At 49.9% G+C, this 15,322-nt stretch overlaps 1 protein-coding gene across 1 annotated transcript in view; it reads left to right on the top strand.

The window, feature by feature from the left end:
• Window positions 1-15,322, top strand: part of LOC144510785 (arf-GAP with dual PH domain-containing protein 1-like) — a 148,664-nt gene that overhangs the window by 54,593 nt on the left and 78,749 nt on the right. The window contains exons 3-4 of the mRNA XM_078240665.1: window positions 2,189-2,280; window positions 11,798-11,880. Of these exons, the coding sequence (XP_078096791.1) occupies window positions 2,189-2,280; window positions 11,798-11,880 (175 nt within the window). The remainder of the gene's footprint in view (window positions 1-2,188; window positions 2,281-11,797; window positions 11,881-15,322) is intronic.

The raw sequence follows: 15,322 nt of genomic DNA, 5'->3' as shown, positions 1-15,322 counted from the left end.
CCCCTACCTTTGGGGAAAGATGTTGACTATCTAGCTAATCTATGTCCCTCGGTATTTTATAGACCTCTATAAGTTCACCCGTAAGTCTCCTACGCTCCAGGAAGAGTCCCAGTCTATCCAGCCTCTCCTTATAACTCAAACCATCAAGTCCCAGTAGCATCCTAATAAATCTTTTCTGCACTCTTTCTAATTTAATAACATCCTTTCTATAATAGAGTGACCAGAACTGTACACAGCTTTCCAAGTGTGACCTTACCAATGTCTTGTACAACTTCAACAAAACGTCCTAACTCCTGTATTCAATGTTCTGACCAATGAAACCAAGCATGCCGAATGCCGCCTTCATCACTCTGTCCACCTGTGACTCCACTTTCAAGGAGGTATGAACCTGTACCCCTAGATCTCTTTGTTCTATAACTCTCCCCAACGCCCTACCATTAACTGAGTAAGTCCTGCCCTGGTTCAATCTACCAAAATGCATCACCTCGCATTTATCTAAATTAAACTCCATCTGCCATTTATCAGCTCACTGGCCCAATTGATCAAGATCTTGTTGCAATCCGAGATAACCTTCTTCACTGTCCACAGTGCCACCAATCTTGGTGTCATCTGCAAACTTACTAACCATGCCTCCTATATTCTCACCCAAATCTTTAATATAAATGACAAGTAATAGTAGACCCAGCACTGATCGCTGAGGCACACCGCTGGTCACAGGCCTCCATTTTGAAAAAACAACCCTCTACAACCACCCTCTGTCTTCTGTCATCAAGCCAATTTCGTATCCATTTGTCTACCTCACCCTGGATCCCGTGAGATTTAACCTTGTGCAACAACCATGCGGTACCTTGTCAAAGGCCTTGCTAAAGTCCATGTAGACAACATCAACTGCACTGCCCAAGTGCTGTAAAATGGAATTAAAATAGGTAGGTGCTTGATGGCCGGTGCAGCACAATGGGCCTATTGTGCTATAACTCTCTGATGTTTTAAACTTATTACATTACTGATGCCAGACTAAATTTCACTGCGCCACGTGTGACACCACACCCCATATCCATCCCATGTAACAATATCGTCTGTCAGTCCACTGTCTATAGCAATCGAATTATGGTTAAGTACTAAATAAGCCATGTTTTCTGACACTCTAGGCCTGTGTGTAAAGCATAGGGAATATGTCAGAAATGAAGCATTAATACAAAAAACAAAGAAAAGCACAGGAATAGGCCCTTTGGCCCACCAAGCCTGTGCCAATCATGATGCCCTAACTAAACTTTAAAAAAATTACCTTCTGCCCTTACTCGGTCCGTATCCCTCTCTTCCCTCCCTATTCATGTACCCATCCAGATGCCTCTTAAATGTTGCTAATGTGCCTTCTTCCACCACCTCCTCTGGCAGCGCGTTCCAGGAACCCACCACTTTGTGTGAAAATCTTCCCCTGTACACCTCCCTTAAACTTTCCCTCTCTCACCTCGAACCTGTGCCCCCTTGTAATTGGCACTTCCACCCTGGGAAAAAGTATCTGACTCTCCACCCTGTCTATGTCTCTGATAATTTTGCAGACCTCTGCCAGGTCTCCCCTCAGCCTCTGTCTTTCCAGTGAAAACTATCCTGGTTTATTCAACCTCTCCTCATAGCCAAAATGTTGATGTTAATTAATGTTGACCAAATGTGGATGCGAGTATATTCAAAATGGAGGTCGATAGGTTTTAGGGGACTAAAGGATTTGGGGATAGTGTAGGAAGGAGCTAGAGGATCCGAGACGTTGCTGGTTAAGTGCATTGGCCGTGCTAAATTCTCCCTCCGTGTACCTAAACGGGCGCCAGAGTGGCGACTTGGGGATTTTCACAGTAACTTCATTGCTGTGTTAATATAAGCCTATTTGTGACACTAATAAGTAAACTTTACTTTATGTGGTTGATTCTTAACTGGCCTCAGTGGTGATCTTGTAAGATACTCTGTTGTGTTCACGAAGGTGGCTCACCAGCACCTTCTCGAGCACAATTGGGGATGGGGGTCAGTGATGTCTACAACCTGTGAATGAATGAAAAGGGGAAATTGCCAGGTTACTTGACTGCAGAGTTGATTCTGTTGTGGGAAAATGGAAATGGGGGGGGAATCAATAGTTCATTCGACCTTCTGAAGTGACAGGAGATTGGTTGATTCAAAACTCTGCTGTTTTCTCTCGTAGTTAATGGCCTCCAATGGGAACAGCACAACCAAAGCAAAATACGAGTCGAAGTTGCCGGCGTTTTATTACAGACCAACATTTCTAGATTGTCAGTAAGTAATGCAGTTAATAAGCAAAATGTTTCCCTTAACTGGTCTGGTTGCATCACACCAACAAAAGGGGCTATTTCATCAGGTCTTGATTGATTAATTATCTCTCTCTTGGGTAAGATGGGGGCAGCATGGTGGCACAGCTGCCTCACAGCGCCAGGGACCTGGGTTCAATTCCCAGCTCGAGTTAATGTCTGTACGTTCTCCCCATGTCTGCGTGGGTTCCTCCGGGTACTCCGGTTTCCTCCCACACTCCGAAAGTCGTGCTGGTTAGGTGCATTGGCCATGGTAAATTCTCCCTCAGGTGCCCCCTCATCCTCTGACGCTCCAATGAAAACAGTCCAAGTTTGTCCAACCTTTCTTTATAGCACATGTCCTCCAAAACAGGCAACATCCCGGTAAATCTCTTTTGCATCCTTTCTGATGCATCAACATCCTTCCGGTAGTGTGGCGACCAGAATTGTACACAGTGCTCCAAGTGCGGCTTAATCAAAGTCTTATACAGCTGCAACATGATTTTTGAATTCCTATACTCAGCGCCCCAACCAATGAAGACCAGCATGCCATACGCCTTCTTGACCACCTTGTCCACCTGAGTTGCCACCTTCAGGGAACTATGGATCTGCATGCCTACACCCCTCTGCATGCTAATATTTCTAAGGGCTCTGTCATTTACTTTCCTTCACATGACCTCACATTTGCCCAGGTTAAATTCCATCTGCCATCTTTCGGCCCAGGTCTCCAGCCGATTTATATCCTGCTGTATCCTCTGACAATCCTCCTCACTATCCGCCACTCCCCCAATTTTTGTATCATCTGCAAATTTACTAATCCGACCACCTACATTTTTCTCCAAATCATTTATATATATTTATATTACAAACAACAGAGGCCCCAGCATTGATCCTTGTGGAACACCGCTTGTCACAGACTTCCAATTAGAAAAGTACCCTTCCACTGCAACTCTGTTGTCTATGCCCAAGCCAGTTTTGTATCCGTCAACCATCCATTATCCCACAACCGCCATCTTTTAATAAAACAGATTTACTCTTATGTGAGGAATAAAAGAATGACCAGGGTGAGGTTAGGGCCAGTCAAGGACAGTAGTGGGAACTTGTGTATGGAGTCAGTAGAGATAGGAGAGGTGATGAATGAATACTTTTCTTCAGTGTTCACCAAGGAGAGGGGCCATGTTTTTCAGGAAGAGAAGGTGTTACAGGCGAATAGGCTGGAGGAAGTAGATGTTCGGAGGGAGGATGTACTGGCAGTTTTGAATAAACTGAAGGTCGATAAGTCCCCTGGGCCTGATGAAATGTATCCTAGGATTCTTTGGGAGGCAAGGGATGAGATTGCAGAGCCTTTGGCTTTGATCTTTGGGTCCTCACTGTCCACGGGGATGGTGCCAGAGGACTGGAGAGTGGCAAATGTTGTTCCTCTGCTTAAGAAAGGGAATAGAAATGACCCTGGTAATTATAGGTTAGTCTTACTTCGGTGGTTGGTAAGTTGATGAAAAAGGTCCTTAGGGATGGGATTTACGACCATTTAGAAAGATGCGGATTAATCCGGGATAGTCAGCACGGATTCGTGAAGGGCAAGTCGTGCCTCACAAATTTGATAGAATTTTTTGAGGAGGTAACTAAGTGTGTTGATGAAGGTAGGGCAGTTGATGTTATATACATGGATTTTAGTAAGGCGTTTGATAAAGTCCCCCATGGTCGGCTTATGATGAAAGTAAGGAGGTGTGGGATAGAGGGAAAGTTGGCCGATTGGATAGGTAACTGGCTATCTGATCGAAGACAGAGGGTGGTGGTGGATGGAAAATTTTCAGACTGGAGGCAGGTTGCTAGCGGAGTGCCACAGGGATCAGTGCTTGGTCCTCTGCTATTTGTGATTTTTATTAATGACTTAGAGGAGGGGGCTGAAGGGTGGATCAGTAAATTTGCTGATGACACCAAGATTGGTGGAGTAGTGGATGAGGTGGAGGGCTGTTGTGGACTGCAAAGAGACATAGATAGGATGCAAAGCTGGGCTGAAAAATGGCAGATGGAGTTTACCCTGATAAATGTGAGGTGATTCATTTTGGTAGGATAAATTTAAATGTGGATTACAGGGTCAAAGGTAGGGTTCTGAAGACTGTGGAGGAACAAAGAGATCTTGGGGTCCGTATCCACAAATCTCTGAAGGTTGTCACTCAAGTGGATAGAGCTGTGAAGAAGGCCTATAGTGTGTTAGCTTTTATTAACAGGGGTTTGGAGTTTAAGAGCCGTGGGGTTATGCTGCAACTGTACAGGACCTTGGTGAGACCACATTTGGAATATTGTGTGCAGTTCTGGTCACCTCACTATAAGAAGGATGTGGAAGCGCTGGAAAGAGTGCAAAGGAGATTTCCCAGGATGCTGCCTGGTTTGGAGGGTAGGTCTTATGAGGAAAGGTTGAGGGAGCTAGGGCTGTTCTCTCTGGAGCAGAGGAGGTTGAGGGGAGGCTTAATAGAGGTTATAAAATGATGAAGGGGATAGATAGAGTGAACGTTCAAAGACTATTTCCTCGGGTGGATGGAGCTATTACAAGGGGGCATAACTATAGGGTTCATGGTGGGAGATATAGGAAGGATATCAGAGGTAGGTTCTTTACGCAGAGAGTGGTTGGGGTGTGGAATGGACTGCCTGCAGTGGTAGTGGAGTCAGAACTTTAGGAACATTTTAAGCGGTTATTGGAGCACACCAGGATGATAGGGAATGGGATAGCTTGATCTTGGTTTCAGATAAAGCTCGGCACAACATCGTGGGCCGAAGGGCCTGTTCTGTGCTGTACTGTTCTATGTTCTATGTAGATTTTCTGGTCATTTACCTGGGTTGGAATTCTCCGACCGTTCATGCCAATGGGACTTTCCGGTTCCCACTGAGTGGATGGAGATTTGGCTGAGCGCCAAATTCTCCGTCCTTAGTTGCAGAAGCGGCGGGGTGTGAACGGCCGGAGAATTCTGGCCCTGATATCTGTTTGTGGGAGAGTGCCATGCAGGTGGCCATGTTTCCGACATTACAACAGCGACTTGCGCTTAAAAAGCATCCGGTAACTGTGAAGCAATATGGGGCATCCTTATGGGTTGTGGAAGGCGCTATATAAACTCAAGTTCTTTTCTTTAGTGGCTCTGAAATCTTTGCTAGTATCAGCATAGTGCACATCTGGAGTGTCCAGAGGCTGCAATGTATGAAAATTGCGGCATGTTTGTTGAATTATTTTGGAAGGTGGAATCATCTATATGAAGTGCTTCATCCTGTACTAAAAGCATTTCCTGGCCAGAATTGTTCAGGGTGATGACTGGTAGATTGCAAGGGGCCTAACGTGGGTGCTTTACACAGCACCATCTGCCTCTGATTAACGTGGCACTGGGTTTCAGCACAGAAACACGAACATGAGGTTCTGTTTATGTGACACGGGTATCGAAAGAGGAAGTGGTGGAGAATTGTTTATTATCCATTGTTCAGTCTGAGGGAGCAGTCATGGTTTTGTATTATTGACGCGAGGCTCAGTAATGCTTTGGACGTATTGTGCGAGATGCAGTGCCAGGTTCGGCAATGCCAGAATCATCAACTTGCAAATTCTTGAGTTTGATTCTGCAGTGTATTCACTAGAAACTAGACCACAACTTGGGTGGTAAGGCTACTTCACACAATGCTATTTTTTGTCTCGCGCTGGTCAGAGGTTTGATTCTTTGATAATTGTTTCCATGTGGTTAAGTGATGTAGGCCAACTCTCCATTACCTGGACCTTCTGGCTTTTAGACCGCACGACACCAGCAGACTATTTGTTGCATCAGCCTTTTAAACCCAGGGTGCATCAAGTCAATGAAGCTTGCATGAAAAACCTAATTTTGGATTGGGCTACGATCACAAACTTTTCGTAGTTTCTTACAGTCTTGGTCACAGCAGGAGCCATACCAGGCTGTAATCCAGAAAGGATGCTTTCTATGGTGCATCTGTAAAATATATGAGACAACTTGTATTTACGTAGCACCTTTTATTGTAATATGATATCCAGAGAAATTCCCGTAGGACGGCAAGTCACATTTGGAGATCTTAGGAAAGTTGACCAAAAGCTTGGTCAATGGGGTAGGTTTCAAGGAGGGTGTTAAAGGGGAAGGGGAATAATGATGGATGAGACCATGGAGAGTTTCGAAAATGAAGGATGAGAACGTTAAAATCAAGACATTGCTTGACCGGGAGCCAAAGTAGGTCAGCGGGCACGGGTCAGGTGGGTCAGCGGGCATGGGTCAGGTGGGTCAGCGGGCACGGGTTAGATGGGTCAGTGGGCATGGGTCAGGGGGCATGGGTCAGCGGGCATGGGTCAGGTGGGTCAGCGGGCACGGGTCAGGTGGGTCAGCGGGCACGGGTCAGTGGGCACGGGTCAGGTGGGTCAGTGGGCACGGGTCAGTGGGCACGGGTCAGGTGGGTCAGCGGGCACAGCGGTATTGGAGAATGGGAGTTTGTTTGAGTTGAGTCACAAGCAGCAGAGTTTGGAGTTTATATTAGATGGAATATCAAAATGTAATTCTAAATTTTGAGACTGACCAGTTGAAGCATCCCCCACTAAAAATCTCATTCTCAGTGCAGAGGAATAGGATTAATTTGGGACATGGTGTGTTTAGCAAGCCCAAAAGGAAGAGGCATTCGTGGGCATATGGTTCCCAAGGCTCCCCACCACTGGGGGTTCGCCTGCCTCTTGCCTGCCTCCTGCCTGTATCTCTTGCACACTCGTTGCTAGTGATAGACTGCGGGGTGATGAGACTACAACTCTGAAATCATTGCAACCTATGATTTACCAGGGTGGTAGGAGTGAACGAGGTGGACCTTTGGTCTGTTATCATTTAGCAAAAATTATGTTCCCGACAGAAATGGGCTCTCGTCATCTTGTAGATTCCTGAATTTCCATTCCAGCAAGTTCCTCAACAACTTCTCTCGTGGTTGTAAAAAAATAATTTTGGATGGATATTTGCAATCACCGACAATATTCAAGTCCTTTTTATCACTTTCTTAAACCTAGAAATTCCAATGTGTGATATGAGAAAAGGAACGTTGGTTGCGTTTCTACAAAACTGCTTTCTTGACTACTTGACGCTTAGAAGATAAAGGTTTAAAGTTTATTTCTGAGTCACAGGTAGGCTTACATTAACACTGCAATGACATTACTGTGAAAATCCCCTAGTCGCCACACTCCGCCGCCTGTTCGGGTACACTGAGGGAGAATTTAGCACGGCCAATTCACCTGACCTGCACATCTTTGGACTGTGGGAGGAAACCGGAGGAAACCCATGCACGTACAGGGAGAACGTGCAGACTCCGCACAAACAGTGACCCAAGCCAGGAATTGAACCCAGGTCCCTGGTGCTGTGGGGCATCAGTGCCAACCACTGTGCCACCCCACAGCAAAGAAAGATTTCTTATGAACTTCAGCCAGTGTAATAGAGGCAGTGAGGATGGTATGTCAATGCAGCCTCAACAGACACAAGCGAGTCAACAACTGCCTCTCCCCAAACCACTCAGTGCGGCTTCACTGCGGACCAGACATAGCTCTTTCATCTGAAAGGAAGTTCAAACCCAAAGCAGCCATTTTCCAAAAAAAAACGTCTGTTGTGGAATTGGAAACATTCAGAGGTCAGACAGTTCCGATGTTGATTCTAATTATAATTTCTTTGCCGTTTAACATTTAATATCTGAAATATTTGATGAGCCTGAAATTCTGATGTGTGATCCCTAAGCTGGCGTTAAATACGTAAGAAATAGAAGCAGAGGTGGCCATTTGGCCCATCGCCCCTGTACCACTATTCACTACTGTCTCTGATTGTGACCTTAAATTCCACCTTCCAGCCTGTCCCCATAACTCCTGAATCTCTTGTTGATCAAAAATCTGTCCAACTCAACCTTGAATATATTCAATGAGCAAACTCTCTGAGGTAGAGGATTCAAAAGACTCTCCACCTCAAGTGGTGTGGGGTGGGGTGGGGCCAAGTAGGGTGGTGGAGGCAGGCACGCTGACATCGTTTAAGACTTACCTGGATAGTCACATGAGCAGCCTGGGCATGGAGGGATACAAACGATTGGTCTAGTTGGACCAAGGAGCGGCACAGGCTTGGAGGGCCGAAGGGCCCGTTTCCTGTGCTGTACTATTCTTTGTTCTTTGTTCTTTGTTCACCTCTTGAGAGAAAAAAAATCCTCCTCATCTCCATCTTAAATGGAAGATCCCTTATTTTTAAACCATGCCCCCTAGTTCTGGGTTTCCATAAGAACGCTTCCCAGCCTTCTAAGCTCCAATGAATCATAGAATCCATACAGTGCAGAAGGTGGCTATTCGGCTCATCGAGTCTGCACCGACAACAATCCCACCCAGGTCCTATCCCCGTAACCCTACGTATTTATCCTGTTAATCCCCCTGACAGTAAGAATCAATTTAGCATGGCCAATCAACCTAACCCGCACATCTTAGGACTGTGGGAGGAAACTGGAGCACTCGGAGGAAGCCCACGCAGACACGGGGAGAACGTGCAAACTTCACGTAGACTGTCACCCGAGGCCGGAATCGAACCCGGGTCCCTGGCGCTGTGAGGCAATAGTGCTGACCACTGCCACCGTGCAGCCCATGGTGGCCCAACCTGTATCTTAATCTTTATAGAATTCAACAACTTGTTTCCAATTCCGCTCCTGTTCCCCCCCCCCTCCATTATCCCGGGATGCCACGACCTTCTGTTGTAGTATCACGGAATCCCTGAGATTTTCATATTGGAAGGATGTTATATAGGTGGCAACCACCTCAGGTCTTTGAGGGTTGAATGCAGAGTCTCTGTTATCTGCCCCTCTCCCCCGTGGAGGTGCTATAGGGTTAGATGGGTGATAATTTCAGTTAAGGCAGGGATTTAAATGGGTTGCATGGCCCTTCCACCTAACACCTCCCACCATGACTTTCATTACGGTTTTGAAAGATTGATAAGTGCATTGTATAATTGGAAATTGAAGCTGCGAGGAGAGGAAGGAAGAGTATAAGTCACTATTGAACAGTGATCAAAGTTACCAGTGAAAAATGGGCAAAGCTGGCAAGAAATCATGGTAACCCTTCAGTTTCTCCTCTTCAAGATCCTGACAGGGGGTCGTGGTGTCAGGACCAGGGTAGGAATGGCCGGTAGAACTGAAGTTGGGATTAGATCAGGTTGTGGGTCGATGAGAGTCGGGTAGCAGGAATGGATATTATGGCCAAGAAAGGTGGCAGGTGCATAGTGTGACGATACTGTGCCTTTAAGAAATGTATTTTAATCATGTTTCCCTGCAGGATATTTTGTTGGCACCGTGTTGCCTGTGACTGGTGTCTTGTATTGTTGCTGAAGCAGGATAATTTAAGCAATGTTGATTTTAATCTGGCCTAATACAGTGTTCTACGGTTTTAATGGTCCCTTAGGATTGCAGAGGGAGCTTAGATGGGGGTGATTGACAGGGCATGTCATGTGACTAGGTATAGCTATGCTTCATAGAGAAGTCTAGTTTTTAGTTTAATTTTCAGTAGCAGCTTGAAGTGGAGAGAAGCTACAGTGCTTTTTCCCTCTCTCTGAAGTTGGAGTTTCTGTTCTCTGTGTGGCTGTTTTTGGAAGCTGCCCGAGATTAAGTTTACCTCTCTGATGTTTGGCTGTTTTCAGGATCTCCTTCTCGGCAAACAGCTGGCCTGGATTTCTGTCCATAGCTGTTACAAAGCTGAAGATCCAGCATCACATGAGCATACTTGCTTTTTGTGCTAAGTCTGGAGAAGGGTGTGTGTCTGTGGGATGGTGTTTAACTTGGAACAACAGAGATAGCCAGCTATTAGGAGTTATACTGGGACGTGTTTAATTCTTGTAATTGGTAACGGTTATGCTAATTATTTTTATTATATTCCAACTGTGTTCTTAAATAAACTTTGTTTGAGAAAAGGTTCCTAGTGGATCACTCAACTCTTACCTGGAGTGAAACACCTGATGCTCACCCCAATGCCAAAATCAAATGTAAAACTTAGGGTCTAGGTGAACTTCACAAAACATTTTGGAGACTCTGGCCTGACACTTAACAGTAGTGGAACTGCAGAAAGGCACAACTTGAGACAAGTGGGCGCAGGAATAGAGGGATTGGGAATGGTACTCCAGGCTAAAGGTAGCTCATACAGGAATAAGCCTTAAAGGTTTAGTAAATGGGAATGGCTCATCATGTAATTCCCAAGTGCCAGGTTGCACGGAGTGTACAGCACAGGTAAAGACCATTCAGCCTAACAGGCCTCTGCCTGGTCAGCAGATTGAATGCGCACTGAAAAGTTTTGGTAGGTTTCCAAAGTTGACATTTTTCCTTTGTCTGCTGCTGTTTGTGATAAGCAGCATTGGCCTGACAGGTTTACTGTTTCTATTGTGTGAACGGAGAGCGTATGAATTTTCTTTGTCGGCCATCTTTATTTAAAATGCTCAGCAGTCAACGGAGGAGTTTTGTGGAGACATCTCAAAATGACGCACGGCAGAATTTCCAGTTACCAATCCTCCAGGTTTTCCCTGGCCTTTTGAGGGGTCAGAGGTTAATAAAATAGTGAGTGGAACTCAACAACTTGCTGGCAAATTATGCCACAGCACCCCTGGTGGCAGTAGGCCTGTCACAGTTGACGTAGAAAATGTGACAAAAGTTTTAAAGTTTATTTATTAGTGTCACAAGTAGGGCTTACATCAACATTGCAATGAAGGTGAAAATGCGGCATGATGGCACAGTGGTTAGTACTACAGCCTCAAAGCGCCAGGGACCCCGGTTTGATTCACAGCTTGGGTCACTGTGTGAAGTTTGCACGTTCTCCCTGTGTCTGTGTGGGTTTCCTCCGGGTGCTCCGGTTTCCTCCCACAGTCTGAAAGACGTGCTGGTTAGGTGCATTGGCCACGCTAAATTCTCCCTCAGTGTCCCCGAACAGGCACCGGAGTGTGGCGACTAGGGGATTTTCACAGTAACTTCATTTGCGGTGTTAATGTAAGCCTACTTATGACACTAATAAAACATTTTTAAAAAAATATCCCTGGTCACCACACTCTGGTGCCTGTTCGGGTACACTGAGGGAGAATTTAGCACAGCCAGTGCACCTAACCAGCACGTCTTTCGGACTGTGGGAGGAAACCGGAGCACCCGGAGAAAACCCACGCAGATGTGGGCAGAACATGCGGACTCTGCAAGACAGTGACCCAAGCTGGGAATCGAACCTGGGTCCCTGGTGCTGTGGGGCAACAGTGCTAACCCCTGTGCCACCTTGCCACCCTTAATGCATTTTATGCCAAATCCTGGCAAGCCAGAAGTTGTACAGGAAATGCATTCAAATTAAGAAGAAGGGAGTAAGTAGGTAGATACAAACACAACATGAAATCTGCTGCAAGTAGACAACAGATACGTTGGTGCAATTATCCTATTTGCCAATTACACTGAACAATGAAATCCCCGGCAAGCTCCTTTTTCCTTTCTCAGACACCTGATTCCTTGCTTTTCAGAGTGCTTCGGGAACAATGGATTCGTGCCAAATATGAAAGGAAGGAATTTATCTGCATTGAGAAACAAGAACCTTACTCTGCAGGTAGGAATGGCTTTTTAATCTCAAAGTAGCAGGACAAAAGGTATCTCAGATCTGCTTAAATGGGTCTTGGGTCGAGCGCTTGGCTCTCTGGTGAACTCACCCAGTTCCCAATGCGTCAGGGGACAGGACGACTCCCTTGCGAAACCATCTCTACATTTAAGATGAATATAAAGATTTATGAAAATGCTGGCATGGGAATAAAACACCAGCATTCAATTCAGTAAGGGGCGTATCCCAAAAGAGGCCAGTGTTGCTACAAATGTCCTTTTAATAAATTCCGGTAAGTACTGCTGAAAAAAGAGACATGCCGTCAAAGCTTTTCATCTTGCACTCATTGGGACAGTTCACGAGAATACCAACAGTAAAGGGAGCAACAGATTTTACTGCATGAATGGAGGGTGCTGATTGGTTGGAAAGGGGGCTCTTGATAGAGGTGTTGCCATGGAGAATGCACCAGGGGATAGTTAACTGCAAAGCTTTTGTTCAAATTCAAATCTGGCAGTTCGACTCCGATTCAACAAGGCATTGGTCCTTGGGGAATGAACCAGGGAATGGCTGTCCCCCGAGCATTTGTTTAGTTAAAAAAGACGCAATGCGTGAACATGCTCCTTCTGTCTGTAAAGAGCCAGGTCCTGTTATATTTTTCAGCAATACTCGAATTCTGTACTTCCAAATGATTGAATTCCAATAAATGATTATGAACTATATTACTTCAGCTTTTTAAAAATAATGACCAAGTCAGGGGAAATAATTACAAAGAATCTTCCAGCTCAAAGGGAGGCCATTAGGCCTATCACACCTATGCAAACTCTTCAAAAGTATAATACCATTAGAGCCACTCTCCTGCTCTTCCCCCATGAAGTAACCATTAAATTCCCTTTTCAGAATGACTTTCAGAATGCACTTTTAGGCAGTCTGTTTTATAGAGAGGCATATGGCCTGGATCAAACATTCTCCTCATCCTTCCTCTGACAAATAAGAGGGGCGCCAAGCAAATATCTTGTTCCAAAAGCCAGAGGGGCATTGTGCAAGGCCGGAATGGAGTAACACACAGCTCCTCTTAATCATTTAGCGAAGAGAAATGTTAAGAGTGGGAAAATGTTACAAAACCAAATATAATTTTGCTGTATTAATGTTGCTACAGGACAGCAGAATTAAGCTTTACAGTCATCTCCCTAAAGGCTTGTGAGGCCTCCTCTGACATGTCGTTAGGGATACACGAACCCATCCTATTTACCATCAGTGAAGGCACATCAGGACAATATTCAATTGACAAAGTGATTAGAATTATTTCATTCATATTGGGTTGGCTCCATTTAAGAAAAACTGTCAACCACTTGCACACTTTCGTTTTAGCTAAGGATACAGACTCGCCTGTTTTCCCCTTCCCTCCCTCCCTCGCGCCTGCCGCGCTCCCTCCCTCCCTCGCGCCTGCCGCGCACCCTCCCTCCCTCGCGCCTGCCGCGCTCCCTCCCTCCCTCGCGCCTGCCGCGCTCCCTCCCTCACTCGCGCCTGCCGCGCTCACTCCCTCCCTCGCGCCTGCCGCGCTCACTCCCTCCCTCGCGCCTGCCGCGCTCACTCCCTCCCTCGCGCCTGCCGCGCTCACTCCCCTCCCTCGCGCCTGCCGCGCTCACTCCCTCCCTCGCGCCTGCCGCGCTCACTCCCTCCCTCGCGCCTGCCGCGCTCACTCCCTCCCTCGCGCCTGCCGCGCTCACTCCCTCCCTCGCGCCTGCCGCGCTCACTCCCTCCCTCGCGCCTGCCGCGCTCACTCCCTCCCTCGCGCCTGCCGCGCTCACTCCCTCCCTCGCGCCTGCCGCGCTCACTCCCTCCCTCGCGCCTGCCGCGCTCACTCCCTCCCTCGCGCCTGCCGCGCTCACTCCCTCCCTCGCGCCTGCCGCGCTCACTCCCTCCCTCGCGCCTGCCGCGCTCACTCCCTCCCTCGCGCCTGCCGCGCTCACTCCCTCCCTCGCGCCTGCCGCGCTCACTCCCTCCCTCGCGCCTGCCGCGCTCACTCCCTCCCTCGCGCCTGCCGCGCTCACTCCCTCCCTCGCGCCTGCCGCGCTCACTCCCTCCCTCGCTCACTCCCTCCCTCGCGCCTGCCGCGCTCACTCCCTCCCTCGCGCCTGCCGCGCTCACTCCCTCCCTCGCGCCTGCCGCGCTCACTCCCTCCCTCGCGCCTGCCGCGCTCACTCCCTCCCTCGCGCCTGCCGCGCTCACTCCCTCCCTCGCGCCTGCCGCGCTCACTCCCTCCCTCGCGCCTGCCGCGCTCACTCCCTCCCTCGCGCCTGCCGCGCTCACTCCCTCCCTCGCGCCTGCCGCGCTCACTCCCTCCCTCGCGCCTGCCGCGCTCACTCCCTCCCTCGCGCCTGCCGCGCTCACTCCCTCCCTCGCGCCTGCCGCGCTCACTCCCTCCCTCGCGCCTGCCGCGCTCACTCCCTCCCTCGCGCCTGCCGCGCTCACTCCCTCCCTCGCGCCTGCCGCGCTCACTCCCTCCCTCGCGCCTGCCGCGCTCACTCCCTCCCTCGCGCCTGCCGCGCTCACTCCCTCCCTCGCGCCTGCCGCGCTCACTCCCTCCCTCGCGCCTGCCGCGCTCACTCCCTCCCTCGCGCCTGCCGCGCTCACTCCCTCCCTCGCGCCTGCCGCGCTCACTCCCCCCCTCGCGCCTGCCGCGCTCACTCCCCCCCTCGCGCCTGCCGCGCTCACTCCCCCCCTCGCGCCTGCCGCGCTCACTCCCCCCCTCGCGCCTGCCGCGCTCACTCCCCCCCTCGCGCCTGCCGCGCTCACTCCCCCCTCGCGCCTGCCGCGCTCACTCCCCCCCTCGCGCCTGCCGCGCTCACTCCCCCCCTCGCGCCTGCCGCGCTCACTCCCCCCCTCGCGCCTGCCGCGCTCACTCCCCCCCTCGCGCCTGCCGCGCTCACTCCCCCCCTCGCGCCTGCCGCGCTCACTCCCCCCCTCGCGCCTGCCGCGCTCACTCCCCCCCCTCGCGCCTGCCGCGCTCACTCCCCCCCTCGCGCCTGCCGCGCTCACTCCCCCCCTCGCGCCTGCCGCGCTCACTCCCCCCCTCGCGCCTGCCGCGCTCACTCCCCCCCTCGCGCCTGCCGCGCTCACTCCCCCCCCTCGCGCCTGCCGCGCTCACTCCCTCCCTCGCGCCTGCCGCGCTCACTCCCCCCTCGCGCCTGCCGCGCTCACTCCCTCCCTCGCGCCTGCCGCGCTCACTCCCTCCCTCGCGCCTGCCGCGCTCACTCCCTCCCTCGCGCCTGCCGCGCTCACTCCCTCCCTCGCGCCTGCCGCGCTCACTCCCTCCCTCGCGCCTGCCGCGCTCACTCCCTCCCTCGCGCCTGCCGCGCTCACTCCCTCCCTCGCGCCTGCCGCGCTCACTCCCTCCCTCGCGCCTGCCGCGCTCACTCCCTCCCTCGCGCCTGCCGCGCTCACTCCCTCCCTC

This window comes from Mustelus asterias, chromosome 23, assembly GCF_964213995.1.
Source record: "Mustelus asterias chromosome 23, sMusAst1.hap1.1, whole genome shotgun sequence".
NCBI classification, from domain to species: Eukaryota; Metazoa; Chordata; class Chondrichthyes; order Carcharhiniformes; family Triakidae; genus Mustelus; species Mustelus asterias.
The sequence above is the reverse complement of the archived record's forward strand: the minus strand, read 5'-3'. Positions and strand labels throughout refer to the sequence as shown.